This window comes from Oryctolagus cuniculus, chromosome 8, assembly GCF_051225735.1.
Source record: "Oryctolagus cuniculus isolate XC-2025 breed Fujian yellow rabbit chromosome 8, ASM5122573v1, whole genome shotgun sequence".
NCBI lineage: Eukaryota > Metazoa > Chordata > Mammalia > Lagomorpha > Leporidae > Oryctolagus > Oryctolagus cuniculus.
The window spans coordinates 48,517,833-48,542,164 of NC_142874.1; the positions used below are offsets into that span (position 1 = coordinate 48,517,833).

At 45.3% G+C, this 24,332-nt stretch overlaps 1 protein-coding gene across 7 annotated transcripts in view; it reads left to right on the forward strand.

Annotated features, from left to right (window-relative positions):
• Nucleotides 1-24,332, forward strand: part of ZNF827 (zinc finger protein 827) — a 189,356-nt gene that overhangs the window by 115,242 nt on the left and 49,782 nt on the right. For all 7 annotated transcript variants that reach the window (XM_051820031.3, XM_051820032.3, XM_051820028.3 and 4 more), the window contains exon 8: nucleotides 7,372-7,475. In XM_051820031.3, coding sequence (XP_051675991.1) covers nucleotides 7,372-7,475 — 104 coding nt within the window. The remainder of the gene's footprint in view (nucleotides 1-7,371; nucleotides 7,476-24,332) is intronic.

Consider the following 24,332-nt stretch of genomic DNA (forward strand, 5'->3'; position numbering starts at 1 on the left):
TCTTGTAGGTTCTGAGCAAAAACTCATTATGGAACAAAATCTTTTGTTCATTGTTTAATTTTTCTTTTCTCTGTGCAATTCCTGAAGTTCAGTGCTTAGAGTTATTATTGTCTTTTAGGAAAAAAAAAGATTTTTTCTGTATGGCTCCTTTAAAACTACTGTGTCGTGACTCAACATCATTTTCTTAACTTTCTCCTCCCTGCTGTATCCACCTTGGTTTGGTTTTGTTTTGTTGTTGCTGTCACCGTGAGAACTCCCATCACATCCTGGCTCCGGTGGTGGCGTGTGGGGAGGGGTGGGTTTTGAGGAGCCAGGCCTCTCCGTTCTGTGTGAGGCTGAGATGCCTGCCCTTGGCGTGCAGACATTAAAGGCGGGCAGGTTCGTGCCACCGTCAGCTCTTAGCAGGATGTATCGCCACTTAGAGCCATTGTCTCGTGTGCACTGTTCTCTTATTTATTGTAACTCTTAGGGTTGCCCCACGTGCTGACCCCACGACCCATTCTGTCGACAGCTGGAACGGTCCAGTTGAAGTCACAGCCCTTCTCCCTTCATTTCTCAGCCCTTCGATTTTATACAGAAGAACAGAAATATACTTTCAAACGTCCATTCCACTTTTATCCAGAAAAGGAATGTGACTAGCTAAAAAGTTTTATGCGATAGTGTTTTCTAAGTAACAAAATAAAGGAGGACCTGGGCTACTCAAAATCCATACCAAGGACTTCTGGGCGCTGCTACTGAATATTTATGGAATAGTTACAGGATTAGCTAAGTTACAGGTAGCCTGTCTTTGTCCAGGGCGAAGAGAATATATTTGCAGTAGGTGGTAGTTGTGTTAGATGGAAATTAATGCTGATTCCTTTCCCAGCTAGCTGTTAGCTTCAGCCTTCTCCTGTACCAACTTTTTACCAGAAATACTAACTGGAGATAAATCAATCAATCTCTCTCTTCTCTCTCTCTCTGTTTTTTTTTTTTTTTTTTTTTTTTGCCTTTTGTTTCCTTAGCTCATGTTCTGATACATGGGCTTTATATGTATGTATTAAAATGACTAAAGTCTAGGCAGCTAGAGAGTCAGGAACCAGGGCCTGTGGCATTCAGAACATGACTTCTCTCCTGACTACTCGGTAAGCGACTTAAGTGTCTAGCTGAAGGCATGTACAAATGCACTTCAGATCTGACTTCTTTCACTTAACGTTGTCCCCTCCGGGGACATTTGAGCTGTGCTGGGTTCCTCCTAGAGCTTCCCTGTCCACCACCACCACTCCCAACAGCAGCCGTCACTGATGAGCAAGAGCGAGGTGCTGGCCTGGCCACCTCTCACGAGAGTGCCCTGTGTGCTGCAGGGCAGGCCGTCGGCTGACAGTGACGGACTTCCGCTCTTTGCAGCCGTGAGGCACCAGAGAAGAATATGATCTCAACACCGGGAAGCTCCCCTTGCTCAGCACAGAGGAGTCTAGGGCCCGTGCCCTGTCAGAGCATGCGCAGAGAGTTAGAGGAGGTGCAGCTACATTAAGCAAGCAGGTGCCCTGGAGGGCAGGCTCCGAGCTGGGCTTTCCCTGCATCCTGTCTTCCTGAACTGTGGTGCTGAGCAGGGCTGCAGAAGGATGAACACACGGACACGTCTGCAGTCGTGGTGCCACCGTGAACTGCCCGTCGGTGCTGAAACAGAGCTTTGTGAACACGCAGTGACCTCCTTACCCTTTCTCTTCTGCTAGGCTTGATTACAGACCACAAGTCACCCCTGGAAGCAACTTGCCACTGGGCAGTGAAACTGATGCAGGTTGACCAGGCTCATGAGTTGCACAAGTTTCAGAAAACCGGGGGGAACTATCTTCTAGAGAGAATCAAAGACTACGATCATTTTCACTTGCTCTGTGTCTCCGTTGGAAAGGTCTCCCTCAGCTATCCTGCATGCAGATAGGCTGTTCCCCACCCCCCCTTCCTCCAGCTCTCTTTGTTCCAGGAAGGATCCGAGAGTCTGTCCCGTCCATGAGTTCCGCAGGTGTTAAGAGATCACCTGGAAGGCTTAGCAGAATAATGCGTAGATGCTGAAGCCAAAATGCTCTGGAATCAATTCCTGGCTCAGCTCACAGGCCTGAGCAATTACTCAACTTAACCTGAGTGCAAGTCTGTTCACCTGTGAAAGAGGGAGAATAATCATAGTAGCTACCACCACAGGGTTTCTGTGAGGATAGAGTGAAGCCAACAGTACATGGAAAGCCCTTTTAAACAGTGCCAAATACTTCATGTTAATTGCTCTTTTTTTACTGAACTTGTTCTATATACTAAAAACTTTACCATTAAATAGCTCATTGAAAGCAGTACCTTTATTAACATGGTAGTTTCAGACCTTTTTTTCAAGGATGTTATTAACTTGACAGAAGCCACTTAGGAACGCAGGCTCGCTCGGGGTGTTCTGATTCCAAGCTGCCATAGCCTACTGCACTCCCTGCCCCCCGGCGTGAGCGGATCCCAGTGCAGAGCACTGCTGTGCTGCGCTCGGCCCAAGACTGATGCTCTGTCAACCTCCTGTCTTTTCTTTCTAGCTAAGGCCTTAACACCAGCCTCAAGCTGGAAGTTTCCTCATTGATTCTCGACCTCTATAAAAAACAAGGCTGGTCTTTTTGGTGCATTTTTGTAATTCAGCCCGACTCCCTTTTAATTCTCTGCTCCCTCAGAAGAGGTCTTTTCTGTGCAGGCTACAGCTGACACCCAGGTGGACAGTGACTTGGAAAGTTACTTTTCCTCAGTGACTGTCTCCCATTCAGCCCTCTTGCTTGTGATCAGCTCAGTGATACCAGTGCTTCGCTCCTCCCATCGGTGGGAATCTGCTGTGTGGAAGACAGAGCTAGCCCATTGCCGCTACCTGGCATAACCTGGGAGGCTACTCCCCGTGTGCAGTGTGGCAGCCTCTGCCAGATTCTCTTGGAATCCTTAGGGTTGGCTTCAAAGGTCAGCATGGTATTTACCTGCCCTCTCTTTTCAGTCCTTCTTCCATCTGCCTGAGTCACTGCTGGCTTGCAGTGTTGGTCACCAGTGTCAATATGTCCCGTGGGGACTGTGACTCTGGCCATTGGCCTTGTCTTCTGCAAGCCCCTTACAGCTGTGTCCCATCCAGAGCACTCAGGCTGTGGGGAGGGAGCCCACTGCAACCATCAGAGCACCCTGAAACTGAAGTCCTGTCCCATCACCTCCTTCCCATGGTGGGACAAAACGGTGACCCCTGCACCAAGATTAGTCCCATCCGCCTCCACAGTGGGCCTCTTCCCGCTCTGCCCTGGGTACGCTCCCCCTTGTGCTGCCAGCTCCTAGGAAACCTGATGATCTGCTCTCCGTTCAGCCCAGTGGTGGCTTCCACAGCAAAGCCCTTCCTGTCCTTCCCGATAACAACACGCCTGTGTCCCTACAGCCTGAGTCACCTTTGCATTCCCTGCGGTAGACAGGACCTGGTTGGTAGGTTGATGCAAGCCTCCCACGAGGTCCCCCAGCTGCCCGAGGTTTCCAGCCACAGTGGAGGGTGCTGTATTCCTGTGCCTGGCACATGGTAGGCACTCACTGAATAGTCACCGTGAGTCTGAGAGCAGCCACTCTGAATAACTGTAATCCTTACTGCAAAAAGTGGGGCGGTGCTGACATTTCCAGACCACCCTGTAGGGTACCCCGTTGGGATTCTTGGTGTCCCCAAAGGGAAGTCTTCACATTTCAGACCTAACAGTTCCATGGGCTCCCCTGACTTCTAATGTCACGGTGCTGTCTATGACCTTCAGAGCCACCATGTGACAAAAGCCCATTGCCTGACCCTGTGCCCACGAGCCCACCCATGCTTCCTTCCTGAACTGTCTGCTCAGACGCGTGTCAGAGCTTATGACGCGGGAGTGGAGAAATCTTACACTCTAGGTTTGACCAGCAGTGTTCCCAGGTCTCTACTTAAAGGAGCCTTATCTGGGGCTAGCACTGTGACATAGTCCCAGCTGCTTTACTTCCTATCGAGCTCCCTGCTCATGCGCCTAGGAAAGCGGAGGATGATGGCCTTAGTGCTTGGGCCCCCACACCCATGTGGGAGACCTAGAAGAAGCTCCTGGCTCCTGGCTTCAGACAGGCCCCAGTTTGGGGAGTGAACCAGCAGATGGAAGACCTGATTCTCGGTCTCTCCCTGTCTCTGTCTATAACTCTGCCTCTCAAATAAATATTTTTTTAAAGCTCTTTACCCTTAGCAGTTTTCTTTCTGGAAGAGTTGAAAGTTAGTCTTTTCAGCCCTGCAGAAAATCAGCTCCTTCAAAATCAGGGTGGCCTTGTCTTCATGCCTTTCGTAATGGCTTTTATACAAAGAAAACTCTACTCTTTTTGCTAACTTGTGTGGAAAAGTTCATTTATGCCCCTCTCTGAGCTAGTTGGAGATGAAAATTAAAAAAGAAAAAAAGAAAAAGCTCACATTTATTGAGCATTTACTTTTGTGAGTCGTTGTGCAAAGCACATCCTATAATGTGCAGTTACTGCTGTCAGCCCCGGAAGTGGACAACAAAGGAAGGCTGGGAGAAGTTAAGGGATGTGTGCGGATCATAGGCTGCCGAGAGGGGGAGCTGGGTTTGAACCCAGATCTGCCTCTCCTTGAGGCCGTGCATTTGGCCACCATGCTGCACTGCCTTAGCCTTTTATGTTCTGCTTTGTTTACCTATTGTCCTTAATAAGCTAAAATTGTACATATTTCTGGGATACTCTGTCATGTTTTGACCCATGTATACATTGTATGAATGTCCAAACCAGGGCAAACATCAATCCCTCCTTAAACATTCATCATTTCTTCATTGTTAAAATATTCTAAATCCTACCTTCCAGCTTTTTTTGGTGAGGGGTGGCGTGTGAATATCTATTACTTATCTGTAGTCACCCTACCATGCAGTAGAACCCCAAAACTTATTTTACCTGTGTGGCTGTAACTTAGTACCCACTGATTCACCTGCACCCCCGTGCTGTCCCCAGCCTCTAGTAACCAGCATCCCACTCTCCACTTCTGTGAGACCAGCTCTCTGAGGCTGCACATGCGCGGTGCTCCTATGGTATTTACCTGAGCCTTTAAAGTGTTTCCATCCCTTGCAGGTTATGGAAAGTTTGTTATCACACAAAGTATGTCTTCTCCCCACTTGCCTTCTCCCCACTCCCCACCTCCTCCCAGCCTATAGCCAGCTTACCATTTGCAACTATTTCAGTAGTCTCATGTTTAAGACATAAATAAAAAGCGTGCCGTACAAGTTGCATTAAATCTAGCCTAACAGGTAAAACTGCAGTATCTATCAGTGTATGTTTCATTTAAAATATAAATATAAGCATAAACATAAATATAAATATATATGCAGCTTCCATGTTCCTCTGAATATTCCCTGTTTGGTGTTCTAATACAGTAACCAGAGCTCCGTGCCATGCTTAGAAAAGCCACTCAGTCTGGGAGCTAGGCTTGTGTGCACTTAGGTCTTGGATCTCCTCGGATTGGGTTCTGCTTCTGGGCAGGTTTGTGGAATCTGATCCTTGGAGGGCGGTAGCGGTGGGGCATAAGGAAGATGCAAGGTACTCTTCCCCACGCCCACCTTGGTCTCCCCTGCACCTGCTTCTCTGCCTAGGCTCCAGTTGCAGCTCCAGCTCCCCCTGGGCACTCAGTGGCCTCCAGCTTCTGTCTTCCATTTATGTACCTTCTCCTTGGGTGCTTCCAGCCTTGGGATGGGGGCGGCTTCCTGCTCTCCCTGTCTCTGCGTTGTGTTGCGGCCCCAAGGACCCTCCACCACCAGGCACCCACTTGCCATGGTCAAAGTCGCTCTGTTGTAGTAAGTAGAACTTTCCGCTAGCCAGGTTGGCTCTGTGGGACTGCAGCACCCACCCACCTGTTGTGGTCCTTCTTTACAGTTAACTTGAAACACTGGTGACCTGGTTAATCCTCTAACCAAAAGCCTTTCTGTGTGCTGTGCAGTGGATCTAGGGGAAAACCTGGCAGCATGTCTGGGGGCCCTGCTTCGGGGCCTTGCTGGGTCATGGGGCAGGTGTGTGGGGGGGCAGCTGAGGGTCACTCTGATCAAGGCCTCCCTTTCACATAAGATGAAAGTGCCCCTGGGGACATCTTGTGTTTCCTGCCCCCAAGTCCTTCAGAGCCAATGCACCTGCAGGCTATGCTTGCAGTTTCTGTGAGGACCAGCAGTGGGTTCTTCAGTGGAGTGGCCCCGCTGCGGCCGGCTGGCCTTCTGATGTGTGCCTTTGGTCCCGCAGGGTCAGGTCATAGAATGTGGCTGAGCCGGAGCAGCCCCCAACTCCGGCCTCGGCAGAACCACCGACGGGCCCTTTGTGACTGTGAGCCAGGTGATTGGCCTTCAGCTGGGCACAGTGCACTTACAGAAAGGCCAGAGCCAAGAGTAGGCGGGGCCAGCTCTGCTGTCCTCCTTGATGGTATTTCGGTATTTCAAGCAGATGTTTGGCACAGTGGTTAAGTTGCCGTGTGGGACACCTACATCCCATATTGGAAAGCCTGCTTTTTGTCCCCACTCTTCCTCTCTGATCCAGTTTCCTGCTAATGCGTCTTGGGGGGCAGCAGGCCCAGCCCTGGCTATTGATGGCATTTGGGGAGTGAACCAGTGGATGGACAAATTCTGACTCTCTCTCTCTCTGTCTCTCTCTGTCTCTCCCATTCTTCCTCCACCCCCCCTCCTCTTCTCTCGTTGCTTTTCAAACAAAATGAAAAAATTTAAACATTCAACATAAGCGTATCTTTTAATTCCGTTTTCCATGAACTTTTTGGCGAATCCCTCTTATAAAACCAGCTCATCGGGCCGGCGCCGCGGCTCACTAGGCTAATCCTCCGCCTAGCGGCGCCGGCACACCGGGTTCTAGTCCCGGTCAGGGCGCCGGATTCTGTCCCGGTTGCCCCTCTTCCAGGCCAGCTCTCTGCTGTGGCCAGGGAGTGCAGTGGAGGATGGCCCAGGTGCTTGGGCCCTGCACCCCATGGGAGACCAGGAAAAGCACCTGGTTCCTGGCTCCTGGCTCCTGCCATCGGATCGATCAGCGCGGTGCGCTGGCCGCAGCGTGCCGGCCGCGGCGGACGTTGGAGGGTGAACCAACGGCAAAGGAAGACCTTTCTCTCTGTCTCTCTCTCTCACTGTCTGCTCTGCCTGTCAAAAAAAAAAAAAAAAAAAAAAAAAAAAAAAAAAGAAACCAGCTCATCTGACCTAACTTACATGTTCCTTCTCTGTTTTAAGCCCAATCTCCATGTATTCTTTAAATGTCATGTAAACAGCAGCCCCTTGGCCAGTATTGTGTGTATATATTCGGGGCCAGAGGCTATGTGTGCTTTAAATAACTTTGATTTACTAAACCTTGCTCCTCCACCCCCCCCAGCCCTTTCTTTTCAGAAGACACATTTAGACAATCACCATTCACCTCCAATTCAAAAGATCTGCTGCCCAGTGAGTCTCTGCTTCACGGAAGAGTATCAGCTCCAGGTAGGGAAATCTGTTCTCTTTGCTTCTACTGTTGGTTGCTGAAGAATTGCTCTTCTCAAATGTGTGAATTTTCAGATACTTGCAGCTTATGTGTCATGGTTATTCACGGGAAGCTAGGTTTTAGAAAAAGAGGAGAAACTCAATTTAAACAGTCATGAAAGTTTATTAAAATAAAATGATAACCTCTTCATCTTTGCTTTAAGAGCTTAGTTTTCTTTACGTGCTGATTGTCTGTGTGGTGAATTTCCTTTTCTTTAAAATAGTCAAGTTTAACCTGAAAATACTTCGCTTTACATGTTATCAGTGTTTCGAGCAGGCAGCCGGAAGATATGAGAGGACAGTGGCAAGAATGGCAGTCCCCAATAGGGCGTAGCAGGTCCACAGTGGGCGGGGTCATCACAGAGGCCACTTCCATCTCCATGGAAGCAACACAGCTCACTGAGAACATGTTACTACCCAAATTCCATCTCTCTTCTTAACTGTGGAATCCATCTCAGCCATCAATACCTAATTTCTCACCGATTACTCATTTCCAGACTCAAAGAAAAACATGTGCTGTTGTCCTCTGATCAACAGCGTGGCTGCCCCTCAGGGTTTACATGTGTGTTCTCAAAGCTATTATGAAATGAGAATATTCCAGAACCCCTGCACCATGGACCATACTCCCTACCCCCTCCCCAACCCCAGCTTCCCCACCATCACTGCAGCCTCTGGGAAACTTCCTGTGAGTTGTGACCATTGTCCGCAGCTGTGGACAGGGTCTTGGAAGCTTAGGCAGGGGTTGGGAGGGTGGGGGTCCTCCATTCACATTCATTTGTCCAAGAGAGCAGGATGGGAGACCGAAGCATCATGTGTGCAGGAGGGGCCCTGTAACCCCTTCAAGAACACAGTGCAAATGTCCTGCACATAGCTAGGGAACCCTGCATCCCAGAGACTGGAGAGCTGATTCATTTGCAAGATGGAGTCAAACAGTATCTGAAATGTTGCCTTGGGGTATCAAAGGTGCTTGGAAGTGTTTGTGACTCACAGAGGGGGAAAGGCCTTCTCTGGTCTGGTGATGGTGAATCCATCCCACCTTACCAGCACATCCAGCCAAAGAGTGCAAATACTTGCATGATCTTTAGCTTGGCTGGCAAGGCTTTTCTGTGCAACCACCAAAAATAACCTGCCCACACAGAACACATTGCATAATAGCCAGCTCCAAAGGTGGAAAGATATTCTGCTTAGTTGACGTCTTCCTCAAGCCAGGGCTCTCAGAACCACTGTTTGCTTGCCCCACCATGTTATTTTGTATAGCCATGCCCCTGGTCCCAGAATTATTGCCCTGCTATTACATTGATGGATTGTGACTTTCTAATGTCAAAATAACTGCCTAGGAACTGCCAGGGTGCTGTGACCCACATGGCCAACCCCCTGAAATGTACATCGGAGCCTTGCATTGCTTCCTTGATGTTTGCCTTGGCTGTATTCAAGGAAGGGTTTATTGGTCAAGTTCAAACCGAACTCAATGGGTGATGTCAGTGTACGTGTGACTGATTAGTTGGAGGTTTTCTGTCATTCTGTCATTGATAGACATATACTACACATTAGATAAAATTACATTTAATTGAGGAGGAGGGCAGCATAACTGGGATTTTTAATAGTTAATCCATTCTTCTAAGGGATCTCAATCTACTGTACTTCAAAGCTTTTCCTTAGGCAAAGGAAAAGCAAAATGACCACTGCGTATTTCTGTTTTGCTAAAATAAACAGCTAGAAAGTGTACTTTTGTTTTTTAATAAACAAGGTGAAAATGCTTTGGAAATAGAGATAAAATTAGAAAAATTTAGAACAATGAAGACGGCGTTGTGATCACGGAGCCCTGGTAGTCTGAAGGTAGTTTTGTAAGGAAAGACTCAGTCATTTGGACCAAAAGGAGAAGACTAATCTGAGTCAGTGTTGCCAGTGTGGAGACTTGTAAAGAAAACTTACGCCTTTCCAGTTTGGCCTTGGCTATTATACAGCTACCACAGCCCCCCAGTCTCTTAATAACAGTTCGGAAATGAAAAAATAATTCCTACATATCAAAAAATTTTTTGAATAAACTGTTTGGTGGCAAAACATAAAGGAAGGCTCTTTATTAACTTCAGGTGTTACAACAAGGATAAAGCTCATACATTTTAATGAAGAAACATCAGTGTATTTGATAATGAAGTACTGCTCCAGGTCCACATGGGGTGTTAGGTAAAATGTGTTTTGTGCACCATATTATCATCCTGAAATCAGAAGAGGTATAAATCCCAACATAGACCCACTCCCAAGGGATTCAGATACATATTATGGACCGATATGTGTTCTAGCATTCTGCTAAATGCTGGGAACAAGGCCATTAAAGTTATAATTCAGGGCTTAAAGTTCTAAGATATAAGAGCCATGAATTCCTCTAGAGAATTCCAGAAGACCAATAGAGCTGCTGACTGCTGAACCATTGGAGAGGTTGGGGCAATCTTCTGGTCTTAGGGGAGCCTTGGATATCAGTGAGGGCCTAAGGAAAAGGAGATGGATGGAGGACAAAAAAGATGGCAACAGACGGGCCAGAGACCCAGACAGAGGGCAAGTTGAGTGGTGTGAGAGACTGGTCAGCTTTCACCATGAACAGGCTGAGGGAGGGAATGCTCATGACTGTGAATAGAAAAGAAAGCCAGGAAAGGAGACTGGCTCTAGTGACTAGGTAGAAAATCATTTGATATTAGTATATAAAAGAAAGGCCCAGAGTCTTTAGAAATCTTCTCTTGGGTAATTTAAATGTTACAATTAAAATACTGTTTCTTCTATTTTATTCACTTAATAAACTACTTTCCAGAGATAATGCAAAGTTAAATATCAGCTCAGGAAATTATTTCAGATTCCCAGTTAGCAGAGATCATCATTAATGAGATTTCATGTGCCTAGTTCCAGCCTAAGAAATCCCTTGCCGATGGGGAAAATATGTAGCATTGTTTTAACAACAGATCTTGTATATCCTTGTACACCTGCTTTCAGTAGGATAGAATTCTCTTCCAAATACCCTCAGAGGAAGACCGCAGAGCAGATGAGGTGCCAGATGAGAATATCTTTAAGAAGTCACAGCCCTGAGCCTGGGGATCCCTGGTAGAACCAGAACGTCACGGTCATGATGGTGATCGTGTTTCAAGCCTGCTGGAGGATGAAGAGTGAGATGAGGAAGACGGCGAGGTGGGGAGAGGATGGCAGAATGGGGGACTGTGAAGAAATCAAGAATAGCACAGTGAACTAGGCATTTGCCTTCGGCAGATGGTATCTGAAACTCACAGCTGCTCCCACCCAGAGAAACAGAATAAACACAGAGCTGCTCAGTGGCCTGGCCTCAGCCATTGCCAATATTTCTAGGCTGACTTGCCTGAGAACTGGAGAACCCGCAGGCACTCAGGCCTAACTGCAAACGTCTTCCACAGAGGTGGCATCAGAAATCCTTAGCAAAATGATGAGCTAAAAACCTCTGTCTCCTTGTGCTGCAGAGATGTGGGACAAAATGTGCCCAAAGCATGCATAGATCCCTGAGTACATCCCGGCTGCCAGTGTAGCTGCTTATGAGTTTACAAAGGCAATAAAAGAGCCTTCCTGTCAAAGGGATGATAGAAATCACAGACTGTGGATATTTTAATGTACGTAGCTTCATTTACAGTGATCTCACTTTGTGCAAGATTGATATTCACATAAGAAAGATTCCAAAGCCAGGTGTTTGAGGGTACACGGGGACAATTCTGTATTAAGAGTAGACCCATCCTTACCAATGTACCTGCAGCTGTTTCTGTTTTCCCATCATTGTTCGGGACTTCAAGGCTATTAATGAGTACAGTGCAAGAGTATATCTCAGTGCTTCTTCTAAAGGATCCTGTGTTATTGTGAGTTTGAAGTCATAGTATGTTTGCTCTGTATTAAGCCAAAAAGCAAAAACACAGCCAGAGCGGGTGTGAAGGAAAATGTGGGTCTCCATGGAATTCTTTCCTGGTGTTTGGAGTCTCCCATGCTTCTGTTTGTTATTTCAGATGGAGCTTGGAGTTAGATGAACTAACACACATCAGCAATTATAGTTGTAAATCCCTACCGTGTGATTTTCTAGTTGCCTTAAGAAAACTCTTCTGTTACTGTTGTTTATAAACATACAGTCAAACACAAAAGAACACTAGCACCCACTGCAAAAACAACCTTCTTTGGATGGGGAGGGGGAAGATTTTAGCTCCTTTTAGGACTTGGTATGCCAATCAAGATTGGATGTTGTCAAAAGGCTTGTTTGAACTGGTCTGCCTTGTTCCCATGCCGATTTTTCATCCATTTTCGCTTCTCTGCTCTGTCCATCAATCTGATACTAGTGGTACCATATTCTCTTCTGAAATCTAAATAAATGATGTCTTGCATTAACATGCCACCTGCAGCCAACTCAGAGTGTTATGCTACTGGCCAGGTATGAATGACCCGTTCAAGACAGGTATTTTAAAGGGTATGTCTCAATGTGTGCATGTCACCATCATTTATGTTAAAGTGGAGAGAGAGAGAGAGAGATGCTCTGAATTACAGCAAACAGCACATTCTTTTAAAATTCAAACTGAGTCATAGATAAACAATGAGCATTGGGTGTCGGTGTGTATGGTTTCTTGTAATTTGGGCTCCTTTTTGATGAAACAAATTCATTCTGTACAGAGAAGGAAGCTAACAGTTCTCAAGGATCCACTAAATTGTTAGGCACAGAACATATGTCACATCGTTTAATTCTGAAAACAACTCATCGAGACATAGGATTTAGCCACAATTTATGGATGACTAAATGGAGGCTCAGAGAGATTTAATAACTTGCTCCAATTCATAGGGTGGGTGAATGGCAGCACAGGAGTGCCAACCCGGAACCACATAGTACATTTTCTCTCCTCTGGCCCTGTCATGCTGACTACTGCGTGCCAGCAGGCAGCCTGCAAACAGAACACACCTCCCCGGGGTTTGTCCACACTGCCCCATGGAGTCAGCATTTTAAGCTGTTACTGATGAGCTGCCTTCTATTAGTAGGAATAAGAAGTGTTCCTTTAGATAAGATCCTTCAAAGCATTTATAACTGTTTACTCTTTATTATTATAATCCCAATCCTGTCCTCTTTTCCATTTTTTTATTTTCTCTCTTCTTTTTTTTTTTTTTTTTTTTTCATTCAGATCTTTTTTTTTTTTTTTTTTTTTTTTTTTTTTTTTTGTCTGGGATGTAGGCCCCTGGAATGTTTCTTTCAGTTAGGACTTCAGAAGTTTGTTGTGGATCCTCTGGTTCTTTGAAGTAGTTTTATGAAGCTATGTGGACACTGTCTGGGTAATACAGTGCATCATACTGCACTTCCTGGAGACCTGGGCAGCAGAACAGAAGAGAAAGTTCTGGACTGGAATTCAGGAGAGCCTGGATTTTGGCCTTGCCCAGTTCCTAGGAGAAGGAGGTTAGAAGGTGTCCACACTCCTTCCACATCCCCTCTGTTTCACAAATTTTGCAACCTGTAAGGGCACTATCTCTTGAGCCCAGCTTCCCTTCTTTGCTTCTTCAGGCCAAGAATGCACACAGGTACAAGGGAAAACCAGAGTCTGGCGTAGGGGCTTTACCCCTGCATTTCTTTTCTTTTTTCTTTTCTTTTCTTTCTTTTTCTTTTTTTTTTTTTTTTTTTTTTTTTTTTGACAGGCAGAGTGGACAGAGAGAGAGAGAGAGAAAGGTCTTCCTTTTCCGTTGGTTTACCCTCCAATGGCCACTGCGGCCGGCTTGCTGTAGCCGGCGCACCGCGCTGATCCAAAGCCAGGAGCCAGGTGCTTCTCCTGGTCTCCCATGCAGGTGCAGGGCCCAACCACTTGGGCCATCCTCCACTGCCTTCCCGGGCCACAGCAGAGAGCTGGACTGGAAGAGGAGCAACCGGGACAGAATCTGGTTGCCCCAACCAGGACTAGAACCCCGGGGTGCTGGTGCTGCAGGCAGAGGATTAGCCTATTGAGCCGCGGTGCCAGCCCTACCCCTGCATTTCTGCTGCCTCCCCCCTCCCCAAGAGTCAGAGAAGGACAAGTTACTACAAGTAATTCTTGAAAGGCACAGTACTGGGGTTTGGTAGTGATTAGGAAGGTCACAAGAAGCTTTTAGCCTTTGTTCTTTATTATTATTCCAAATGTGGAGAGATAGGCAGAGATAGAGAGACAGACAAGAGATCTCCACCTGCTCATTTGCTCCCAAAATGTCCACGACATCTGGATCTTGTCAGGCCAAAGCCAGGAACTCAGTCCAGGTCTCCCACGTGGGTGGCGACATTAGCATGAAGCTGAAATTGGATATGAAGCTGGGACTCAAACCCAGGTGCTCTGGTGTAGGACAGGGGCATCCCACCCGGCATCTTACCTGCTAGGCCAAACACCTGCCCCAAGAAGCGCCTTTTGGAAATTGGGATGTTCTATTTTTCTGGCTGCTGTTTACATACTTAGGTAATTTTGTGAACATTTATCAAGCTGTGGCTTATGACAGTTTTTCTGTATTTGTCAAGGCGAATTGCCTTTACACAAATAGGTGGCCTTGGCTGCCAGGTGGACTCCTCCAGGCCGTGGGTAGGAGTGCACATTTGCTCCAGGCCGTGACAGTGATGACAGCATTACCTTTCAGGTATATGACTTTCACTTCACAGGAACATTTCTATTTGTAACACAAACTGGTTACTCTGAACTAACAACCGCTAGGTTGATATATCTTCCTCCTGTTGTGTTTCAAGTTCGTAAACTATTCCGCACTGCTTGTAGCATTTCTCTGATGTATTTGCAGTAGATAAGCTGTAGTCTGTGCAACTATTTACCAGTGGGAGAAAGTATCAAAGTTAGGGATTTTCCTGACCCAGATAGTGTTATTTGAGACTAAAGGCTGGGTGCTCACAGCTAGCCCCATTTACCCATCACTGGTCCAGGCTGGTCTTAGCCAGAGTGCAGGTGTATTACAAAGGGGAGCTGCTGACTCTGTTAATCATTATTTGTTGAGAAAGACTTTTTTTTGACAGGCAGAGTGGACAGTGAGAGAGAGAGACAGAGAGAAAGGTCTTCCATTTCCATTGGATCACCCTCCAATGGCCGCTGCAGCCGGCGCACCACACTCATCTGAAGCCAGGAGCCAGGTGCTTCTCCTGGTCTCCCATGCAGGTACAGGGCCCAAGGACTTGAGCCATCCTCCACTGCCTTCCCTGCACACAGCAGGGAGCTGGACTGGAAGAGGAGGAACCGAGACAGGATCCGGCGCCCCGACCAGGACTAGAACCTGGGGTGCTGGCGCCGCAGGCAGAGGATTAGTCTAGTGAGCCGCGGTGCCGGCGAGAAAGATTGTTCATTTAGATGTCAGCTTATGTCTAAGTTAGCACCTCTCAAAAATTTAATGAATTAAATTGGTTAAATTGCTGGTTTGTTTCTACAGACCAGTGATTGTGGGTTCACACACTGAAGTACAGACACACTTCTTTAAAGAGTGGTAACCTTTTCCAAAGAAGAAAACTTGTCTGAGGGTACTTCAAACAGTTGATGGAAAAAGGGAATTAAAAGATAATTTGGGTGCAAAAAAAGGTTCAAAATCTGTGCATACAAGGGATTTTCAAAAATGTTCATGGAAAATGTGTGTTAGGAAAAAAATCAGGCATGGATTTCAATTTCGTGTGTGTGCCAAAGTGACCATCTCTTAATTCCATTTTCCATCAACTTTTTGAAGCACCCTTGTCCCTGGCTGAGACGCCTCACTTGTGATATCTGTAGAAAGCCACAGATTGTGTCCATGCCGCACCTTCCTCTCTACCCATTTGGCATATGGATTGAGTCACTTGGTATCAAAGATAATCAACAACCCTTTCGTGTTTGTACTTGGTAGGAAATGGTACCATCCAAAAGCTCTTTGAGAAACCCAGTTCATGACTCTGTTCCCCTAGGGGCCATGTCCGCTTTGGCCTTGGCTCAGAATCTTCCACATCTTCCATGGAGCCAACAAAATATATATGTGCTCTCATAAAATATTCTGAACACAGTTTACAAGGCCTCCACGGTGCCTGTGGCTGTGTTTTTACTTTTGCAAAGACTATTTAGATGCCTTGAGAATGAATAGTGCTATAAAAGGCCAAATTCTTGAGTATGTGTAATGGATGATGGAGAGTATTTGTTTGAAAATTGCAGTGTAGTGACCCTGGCTTCAGTTTGTGACTGGCTAATTCAATCTACAAGGCCTTTTCTATATATACAATATGTTCTTCCATTCCTTTGCTATCAAAAATACATATTCTCATTTCATGCAATTTCTTCTTTGTGTTTATTTCTTTTCAGGGCAGCAACTGCCCTCCAGTAACCAGGGTAAGAGAAAAAAAAAGAAAAAGAAAAGTCATTCCACTCACAAACTAGACCATCTATTTTCATTCAAACAAATCCATTCTGTATTCCCATCTGTAGGCCAAGCGAGTGCCTCTCCATGATAAGGAAAAACAAGACCCCTGCATCACACCATAGCCCTCTCATGGTGTAGATCCTGGAGTGATAGGGGTTTCATTCTTTTTTTTTAATTTTTTGTTTTTCTCCCACAATCATTGTTTTCTTTAGCAAGATGCTTAGCTTTTCTATTCTGAATTTATCATTCAGAAATGAAAAATGTTAACTAGAAGTGGCCATAGAAATGCAAATGTGTGGTCAGTTTTTGCATTTGCTGGATGTTAGGTCACACGCCGTCCCTAGGTGTTCAGTTGAGTCATCTCTGGTGCTCTTTAAATTCTACAGGTCTCAAGCTTTCCCCATACTTCTTTCATATATATATGAATATATATATATATATATCAGTCAATCAAATAATTAAATTCCTCCTCTCATTTTTGCTTTCTTAGTAGATATCGTCATTCTCATCATCCATCATGGCTCAACCCCGAGTTTGGACACCATTTGTTTGGGTTTTCTAGGAAGCAGAGTCTGAGACAAAGATTTGGGTGCAATAACTTTTTGTAAGGCGGTGAAACCAGAAAACATTAATAGAGGTTTGGGGGAGTGAGCCAGGAAGAAGGAACCCATCAAGCAGATACTATCAGACAGGTTACCAGCGTGGGCAAGTGGAGATGACCGTTCCTGCGGAGCTGTGGGAAGCAGTCTGAAACCCTTCAGAGCTCCCTGCCTGGGGGAGGAGAGCTAGATGTCTGTTCAGCCAGTCCTGCTCCTAGGAGAGTGAATTGCCCTGCACTGTGGTCTACAGTCCAGGGGAGCCGGGAAGGCTTCTGTGCGCCAGAGGTAAACTCGAGAGGACTATGCAGGGAATGGAAGACCAGGCAATGAAATGGTAAAGGCAAGGAGACTGGGGACGAGTGTTAGCAACAACAGTATCTGCTACACCATCTTCCACTGTTACTGCTCTTCACCCCACACTTCCATTTAGTCACCACATCGTTGCTCCCCACTCCTCGATCTCTCCTGATGGTATTCATTTCATTCCATCCCTGCTGCAAATAACTATTCAAATCCTTATCACCAGTTTTCTGTATCACAACAGCGACCTCTGGTTGGTCTCCTTGTCTCCAGGGTCACGCTCTCCAATCCCTTCTCTCCACCCTGCAGACTAACCTTTTGAGGAGGCAGATCTCATCATGCCACTCCCAGCCCTGGTAGCTGCCTGTTGCCCTCAGGATCAAGTCTAAACTTTGCCCACATATGTGGTCTACTGTCCTCATATGCTACATTCTTTTTTTTTTTTTTAAGTCCGTCTGCTTTCTTTGGACATTATTCCCTGTCCTTCCAAAACTGGAGCAGATGCCTTTGATGTCTGTATTTAGAATTTCCTATTTACTCATCAGCCTTATGGCTTAGCTATAAGCTCCCTGTTGGACTTACAGTGTTTTGTGGACCGTTAGATTACCAGAAGCTAACACCTAATGGAGTTGTTCAATGAATCTTGGAGGAAATCTGTTGTTGAAAAACAAAGTTGTTTATAGAACTAATTTCCAATGGAGAGAGATATCATACGACTTTGGTTATAATGCAGATCTGTTTTTTCAAAGTGGTTGACCTTAACAAAAGAAAAGTTTCCAGGGCTGTTGCATTGTTTTTTTGTTTTTGTTTTTGTTTTTCCCTTTCACCTAAGACAGAAAGATGACTGCTAACCAGCCAAGAAGCTGGAGAATATTTTAGGGGGCAGAAAATGGGAGAGGGAAGTACAAGATTGTAGTTGGTTTGATGTGAAAATCCAATACTTAAATTAATGTGGAAAACCACATTCTAAATGATAATAAACTTCCCAATCATCAAATCCCAAAGTCATTATTTGTTTTAAAAATATTTATTTTATTTATTTGAAAGGAAGAATTACAGAGAGAGGTAGAGACAGAGAGAGAGGTCTTGCATCCACTGGTTCACTCCCTAGATGGCCGCAACGACTGGAGCTGCACTGATCCGAAGCCAGGATCCAGGAGCTTCTTCCGGGTCTCCCATGTAGCAGTGGCCCAGGGACTTGGGCCATCTTCCACTGCTTTCCCACGCCATAGCAGAGAGCTGGATCAGAAGAGGAGCAGCCAGGACTAGAACCGGTGCCAATATGGTATGCTGGCGCTTCAGGCCAGGGCTTTAACTCGCTGTGCCACAGTACCAGCTATTCAAATCCCCCAATGTCATTATTCCCATACTAAAAAGCCAAAAAATTGTTTCAAGTAGAGTTTTCCCCCTCTCTGAGTTAACAGCTGTTTTAGAAAACTCTTTTATCAAATGAACTTCTTTCTTAGTGTGAATTATTTTATTGAGGGATAGTTTTATATTTCAGTGCAAGTTGGATAAAAGTTTACATAGGAAGTGTTTTTGGGCAAATTTGAGTGAGACAGATCTGAACTCAGGTCTGAATTTCGCGAATCTGAGTAGTCCATGAAATGGAAAAACTTTTTCCTTTAAATTATTTTTTTAAATGTGTACAGGCTTTTTCTTCTCACTTGTTAAACGTGTCCCCAATTGTTTCCTACAAGTGAAGAAGCAGTTGTCTACACTGTCGGGCCACACGCCTCCCTAGTCTTCCACCTTTCTCCTGTCCTCTGTAGGAAACAGGTGACGGAGGCGGGCCCGACGGGAGCGGGCTGCTACCACGCATACCCAGCCGTTTCTGCCCTCTGCGGTTTACTCGCTCAAATGCTTTGGCATTCTGTCTCATCCCAAACTGTTCCTTCTCTTTTTCCACTGTAAAGCTTATCTAAAACAAGACTTACATTAAGTACTCCATTAAAAATGTGGCGCAGAAATGAGTTCTCTTAAGTCACAGAGAAACACAGTGCCCCGTGTTATTTTGTGAGCCTGGACCCTGATGATCCTCTGTTCTAGGAAGACTTGAACGAGAAGCACTCCAGGTATATGGACAGGAATGTGCTTTGCAGCATGAGACCTGGAAACCACTAAGTGTCCACTGGTAGGGAACTCGGGAAATAAACCATGGAGTTCTATGGAACTCCATAGCCAGTAAAAAAAAAACTGACAGAGATCTGTAGGGATTTTTTTTTTTTAAAGATGTCCACTATTGATAGATTGGAAAAAGTTGGCTGCAGAAAATGTGACATGATCCCATTTATGGGTTTCTAAAATTACTCTTAAAGATTTATTTTTTTTTTATTTGAAAGGCAGAGTGACAGAAGGAGAGGGGGGAAACAGAGAGAAAGAGATGTTCCATCTGCCAGTTCACTCAAAAAATGACCGTGATGGATGGAGCTGAACCAGGCCGAAGCCAGGAGCCTAGAACTTTGTCCAGGTCTCTCACACAGATGCAGGGGCCCAAGCACTTGAGCCATCTTCTGCTGTTCTCCCAGATGTGTTAGCAGGCAGCTGAATTAGGAGCAAAACAGCTGGGACTTGAACCAGCACCCCTATGGGATGCTGACATCACAAGAGGTGGCTTAACCTACTACGCCACAACTCTGCCACCCCACTACCTCTGCCCACTCATGTTAATTTTAAACACAAAGAGACAGTGCACATAACCTGCTCATAAATGCATGAGTAATTTCTCCACCAATGGAACTGTTCATGCTGATTAATACTACCTGGTGGAAAGAAGAGGCCAATGAGGGGTGTTCTTTTACTTTTCAGTTTATAGCCTTCGTCCTATTTTTCCATCTGTTTGCATTACTTTTATAATATTTAAAGGCGAGAAAAAGTAAAGTGGAAGTGTATAAGCTCAAGTCATCATTTTTTTATTTTTGAGGATTATCTTTTATACATATGATGATTTAGAACCATTGTGAATGATCTTTAGATTAAGTGAAATAAAAATCTAGTTAAAACAGTAAATCTTAGCCATCCTCCAACACTAAGCTCCACCCACTAGAAGCCAGAATTAAATGAGTTTTTTGTACAGTTCATGAGAATATAAAACAGATTACAGACTCACATAAATGGTACAATGCCATGATTTGTAAAGGTACGTGCATACCAGAAAAAAGATCAGAGAGGATAAATTTTTCAGTTTAGTTGGCATTTCAAATGATGTTTACTTAAATTTTATGAGATTCCATTTTATAATAAGTATTATTTTTGTAATCAGAAAATACCAACAAGTTCATTTGAGAGGTGGAAAGACAGAGACTAGAGACAGAGATCTCCTATCTGCTAGTCCACTTCCCAGAAGCCAGCAACAGCCAGTGTTGGGCCAGGCTGAAGCCCCAAACCAGGAACTGGACCTGGGTCTCTGATGTAAATGGCAGGGACCCAGCTGTTTGAGCCATTATCTGCTACCTGCCTCAAAGAATGCACAGTAGCTGAAAATGGAGCTGAGATTTGAACCCAGGCACTCCAGTATGGGATGCAGGCGTCTCCGTTGGCATCTTAGCTGCCATACCAAACAGATACTTCTCCGGAAGTTTCTGTCATGAGGTTGTGCCTGGAACTTTAGAGAAGATCATCATGGCAGAACCACATTTATTTTTTTTTTTTTATTTTTATTTATTTTTTTTTTTTTATTTTGACAGGCAGAGTGGACAGTGAGAGAGAGAGACAGAGAGAAAGGTCTTCCTTTGCCGTTGGTTCACCCTCCAATGGCCGCCGCGGCCGGCGCGCTGCGGCCGGCGCAGCGCGCTGATCCAATGGCAGGAGCCAGGAGCCAGGTGCTTTTCCTGGTCTCCCATGGGGTGCAGGGCCCAAGCACCTGGGCCATCCTCCACTGCACTCCCTGGCCACAGCAGAGGGCTGGCCTGGAAGAGGGGCAACCGGGACAGAATCCGGCGCCCCGACCGGGACTAGAACCCGGTGTGCCGGCGCCGCTAGGCGGAGGATTAGCCTAGTGAGCCGCGGCGCCGGCCCAGAACCACATTTAAATATGACCCCAGAAAAGGGGCAGAAGAAGGGGCAACAAAAATGAATGGAAATATTTTCAGCTGGGGAAAAAGACTTGTTAGGAGTGTTAGGAAAGTAGAGCCCATTTTCACATCCCCTAGTACTTCAGACTAAGGAGCACTCTTTCAATGCCCTGTGTTTCTTGACATCTGCTACCTTCGTGCTGTCCGTATCCTCTGTTACATGCACCCTTACTAACCTTTTTCCCAATGGAAGACTTTCCAGTCAAAGTGACTCAGCTGGAGAATCCAGTTTCCCGCCATAACTACCCGGGAATGAGTCACTGCGATCCGTGGCTTCTTTTTTGACTTTACTAGAATTAGGCTCAGGGAGTTCATGCACAGGATTCATGAATGGGTGGGTCTGGGGAAAGAGTCTGGTGAGGTTATCAGGGAAATCAGCTGTTTCATAGGAACGGGAAAGAGGCCAGGAAACAAGATAATTAGGGAGCGGGAGAGCCGGGGGAGATACAGTGATTTACCCAAAAACATCAGGTCCAAATCCTGGCTGCGGGTCTTTGCTAGAAGCTGGAGGCAAGGGAATAATTGGTTTTGTGGATTGGAGGTAACCATTTTGTGGCCAGATGACTTAAAAGGCAAGATGACTCATACCCGTTATTGTCTCGCTCACTCCTTTGTCCGTACTGTATAGGCAGTTGCCCAGGGGAAAGTTTACTCAGAAAAAAAGGATACGTGTACTCTTCCAAATGCTTTTAACATGTCGGCATGCTTTCGGTATGCAGAAGTTATTTTTGACAGTATTTTGGTCAAATTGTTTTTCATTTTTATGAAAAATGTTAATTTTTAAATCACTCTGGTCTATCTCCCAACTGTTACTTTTATCACTCTAAAATGTGGTATTTTAAAAATATCATCACTGGCATCTTACTAAAACTTGCCTTGGATTACACGCCTTTCATAGTAATTAATGTTGGGTTTCTTTTTTTTTTTTTTTTTTAAGGCATTTGGACATGAAAAGAAAGGAAGAAAGTTCACCTAAATGTTCATAGCAGTTGTTGTTGTGTGATGATAGAAACCATGGTGGTGGGGTTTTGGGAGTTTTTTTCCCCTCTTGTCTGTATTCTTCTAGTTCTCCAAAATGAACATGAAACCCGTCTAGAAGGAAAACTTAAGTTTCTTAGTGGGAGTAAGATGTAGAGGAACAAAAATAAGATTCCTGATGCTTTCAGTTATAAAAGGTGTGAAATCATTCTATGAGAGACAAATCTGATCACAGACATTTAAACACATATTTCAGTTTGAGGACTTCCTGAGCTCACTCTTGGAATGATTGAAGTTTGCGGATGGTTACTTATTTTGAACCTTACAAAGGAGATTAATGAATTATATTTATCTTAGGACACCAGCTGTCACAGAAGAACTGAACACCGTCTTCTCTAACTTGGTTGTCAAAAATAGGGTGTTTAATGGAACAGACATTGTACTGTTGCATTGCCCTGTGGGCCTCTTAGGTAGCGTTGACATAGGTGTAATTATTAAGATAGTGGCCGCTGATAAAGGGCATTTCCAGCAGTTACATCAAGGAGTATAATGAGCATTTAGATTGCTGTTGTATTTAGTGGGGGAAGTCAATTCGAAAACCAATCTCAGTGGCTATGGACAGGTTCGTTGACTTTCCCCTTAGATTATTTTCATTCTTTTCCATCAGTGTCTGAGGATACTGAGATGCTATGAAATGAGGATTAAATATGACAAGAGCTTAGCATTTTTCAGTATTTGACGAGCAGTGTGAGAAGCTTGTGAGGAGTGTGTACTCTGGAGTGAAAAGGTCATTCATCCAACACGCACTTATTGAACAGCTACTGTCTACCACATAGCTTTTAGAACAAAACAAGGGCCCTGTCCCCGTGAGGTTTACACCCTAGAGGAGGAGACAGACAATAAACAAGGGTGATTTACATACATATAACGTTGTCTTAGTCTGTTTTCTGTTGCTGTAACAAATACCTGAGATGAGGTCATTTAGGAAGAACAGAAGTCTCTTTGGCCTATGGTTCCCAGAGCATGGTGCCAGCATCTGGCCAGGGCCATCTTGCTTCATCACAGCATGGTGGCAGGTGTCTCATGCCAAGATAAAGTAAACATACAGGCTCGGGTCCCTCTTCCTCTTCTTATAAAGCCACCAATGCCACAATAGGGGCCCTGCCTTCATGTCCTCATCTAACCCCAGTGACCTTACAAAGACCTCACCTTCAAATACCACTAACATGGGTTTGGAGTTGAAGTTCCCAACACATGCACTGTTTATAAACGGGGCCACATTCAACCCTAACAAACATCAAAGCAGGGGAGACAGGTTGAGGGGAGAAGCCATCCAAGGTACAGCTCAAGCAGCTACCGGAAGCAAGTCATACCACAACACTGTGGGGAAGAACGTTCTGGTAGAGGCAGCGGGTGGGTAACTACCAGGCCCTTTGCTGGGGGTGAGCTTGGCTTGGGACAGTGACCACAGGGAGGGAGGGGCCTGCAGGGCCTCCTGTGGATAGCAAGCACTCCAGCTCCTCCTGCCAGTGTGGTGGGAACCACGGGGATGTTTTCAATGGAAAACTGACATGCTCTCACTTCCATTTTCAGAAGTTGATCGGACTCTTTCTTGTTTAATCTCTAAAGCCCAGATGAAAACCCCTGAAAGGCTTAATGGGAACTGAGACCCTGCACAAAGAGGAGAGGCAAAGAAAGTCAGGTTGCTGAGCAGTGTTCTTGTAGTGGATGGAGATTGTGCATATGCCTTGAAGAATTAGTTCATTATTGGTAGTGAGTGTCGCCGCATATTTATCTCATTTACTTTTTAAGTTATAAAAGAAGCATTACATATAAAATTATGCTTGGAATAAATGTTGGTATGCTTTATTAATCAGTTACAAAGGACCACAGAGATATTTAACTGACTGTTTATGGAAAAAAGTCTACAAAACACATTATAATACTGGGTTAAGACACTGCATATGGGCACCAGTTTGTGTCCCAGCTGCTCTACTTCCAACCCAGCTTCCTGCTAATATGCCTGGGAGAGCAGAAAAAGATGGCCCAGGTGCTTGGGCCCCTGCAACCCACATGGGAGACTCAGAAGAAGCTCCTGGCTCCTGGTTCAACCCTGGCTTTTGTGGTCATTTAGGGGGTGTACCCACCCACAAATGGAAGATATCTCTCTCTCTCTCTCAATCTCTCCCTCTGTCTCTGTAACTCTTCCTTTCAAATAAGTAAGTAAATCTTAAACAAAAAAAGACCCAGGAAATTATGGAACTTGAAATCAGAATTTTTTTTTAAAGATAAATCCATTATTTAGAATTTCTTCAAGAAAGGAGAATGCCTTCAGAAGAAAAGGGACTTTAAGTTCACACAAGAATTGCTCCAGCATTATTTAGAATAAACTATGTCAGGGAACTATGAATTCGCCAATAAAACTGCAAATTACTCTTAGTGGATGCTTACAAAACATGCCTACAGGCTATGGTGTATGTGTGTTTTGCCAGTATTGCCATTAAAGA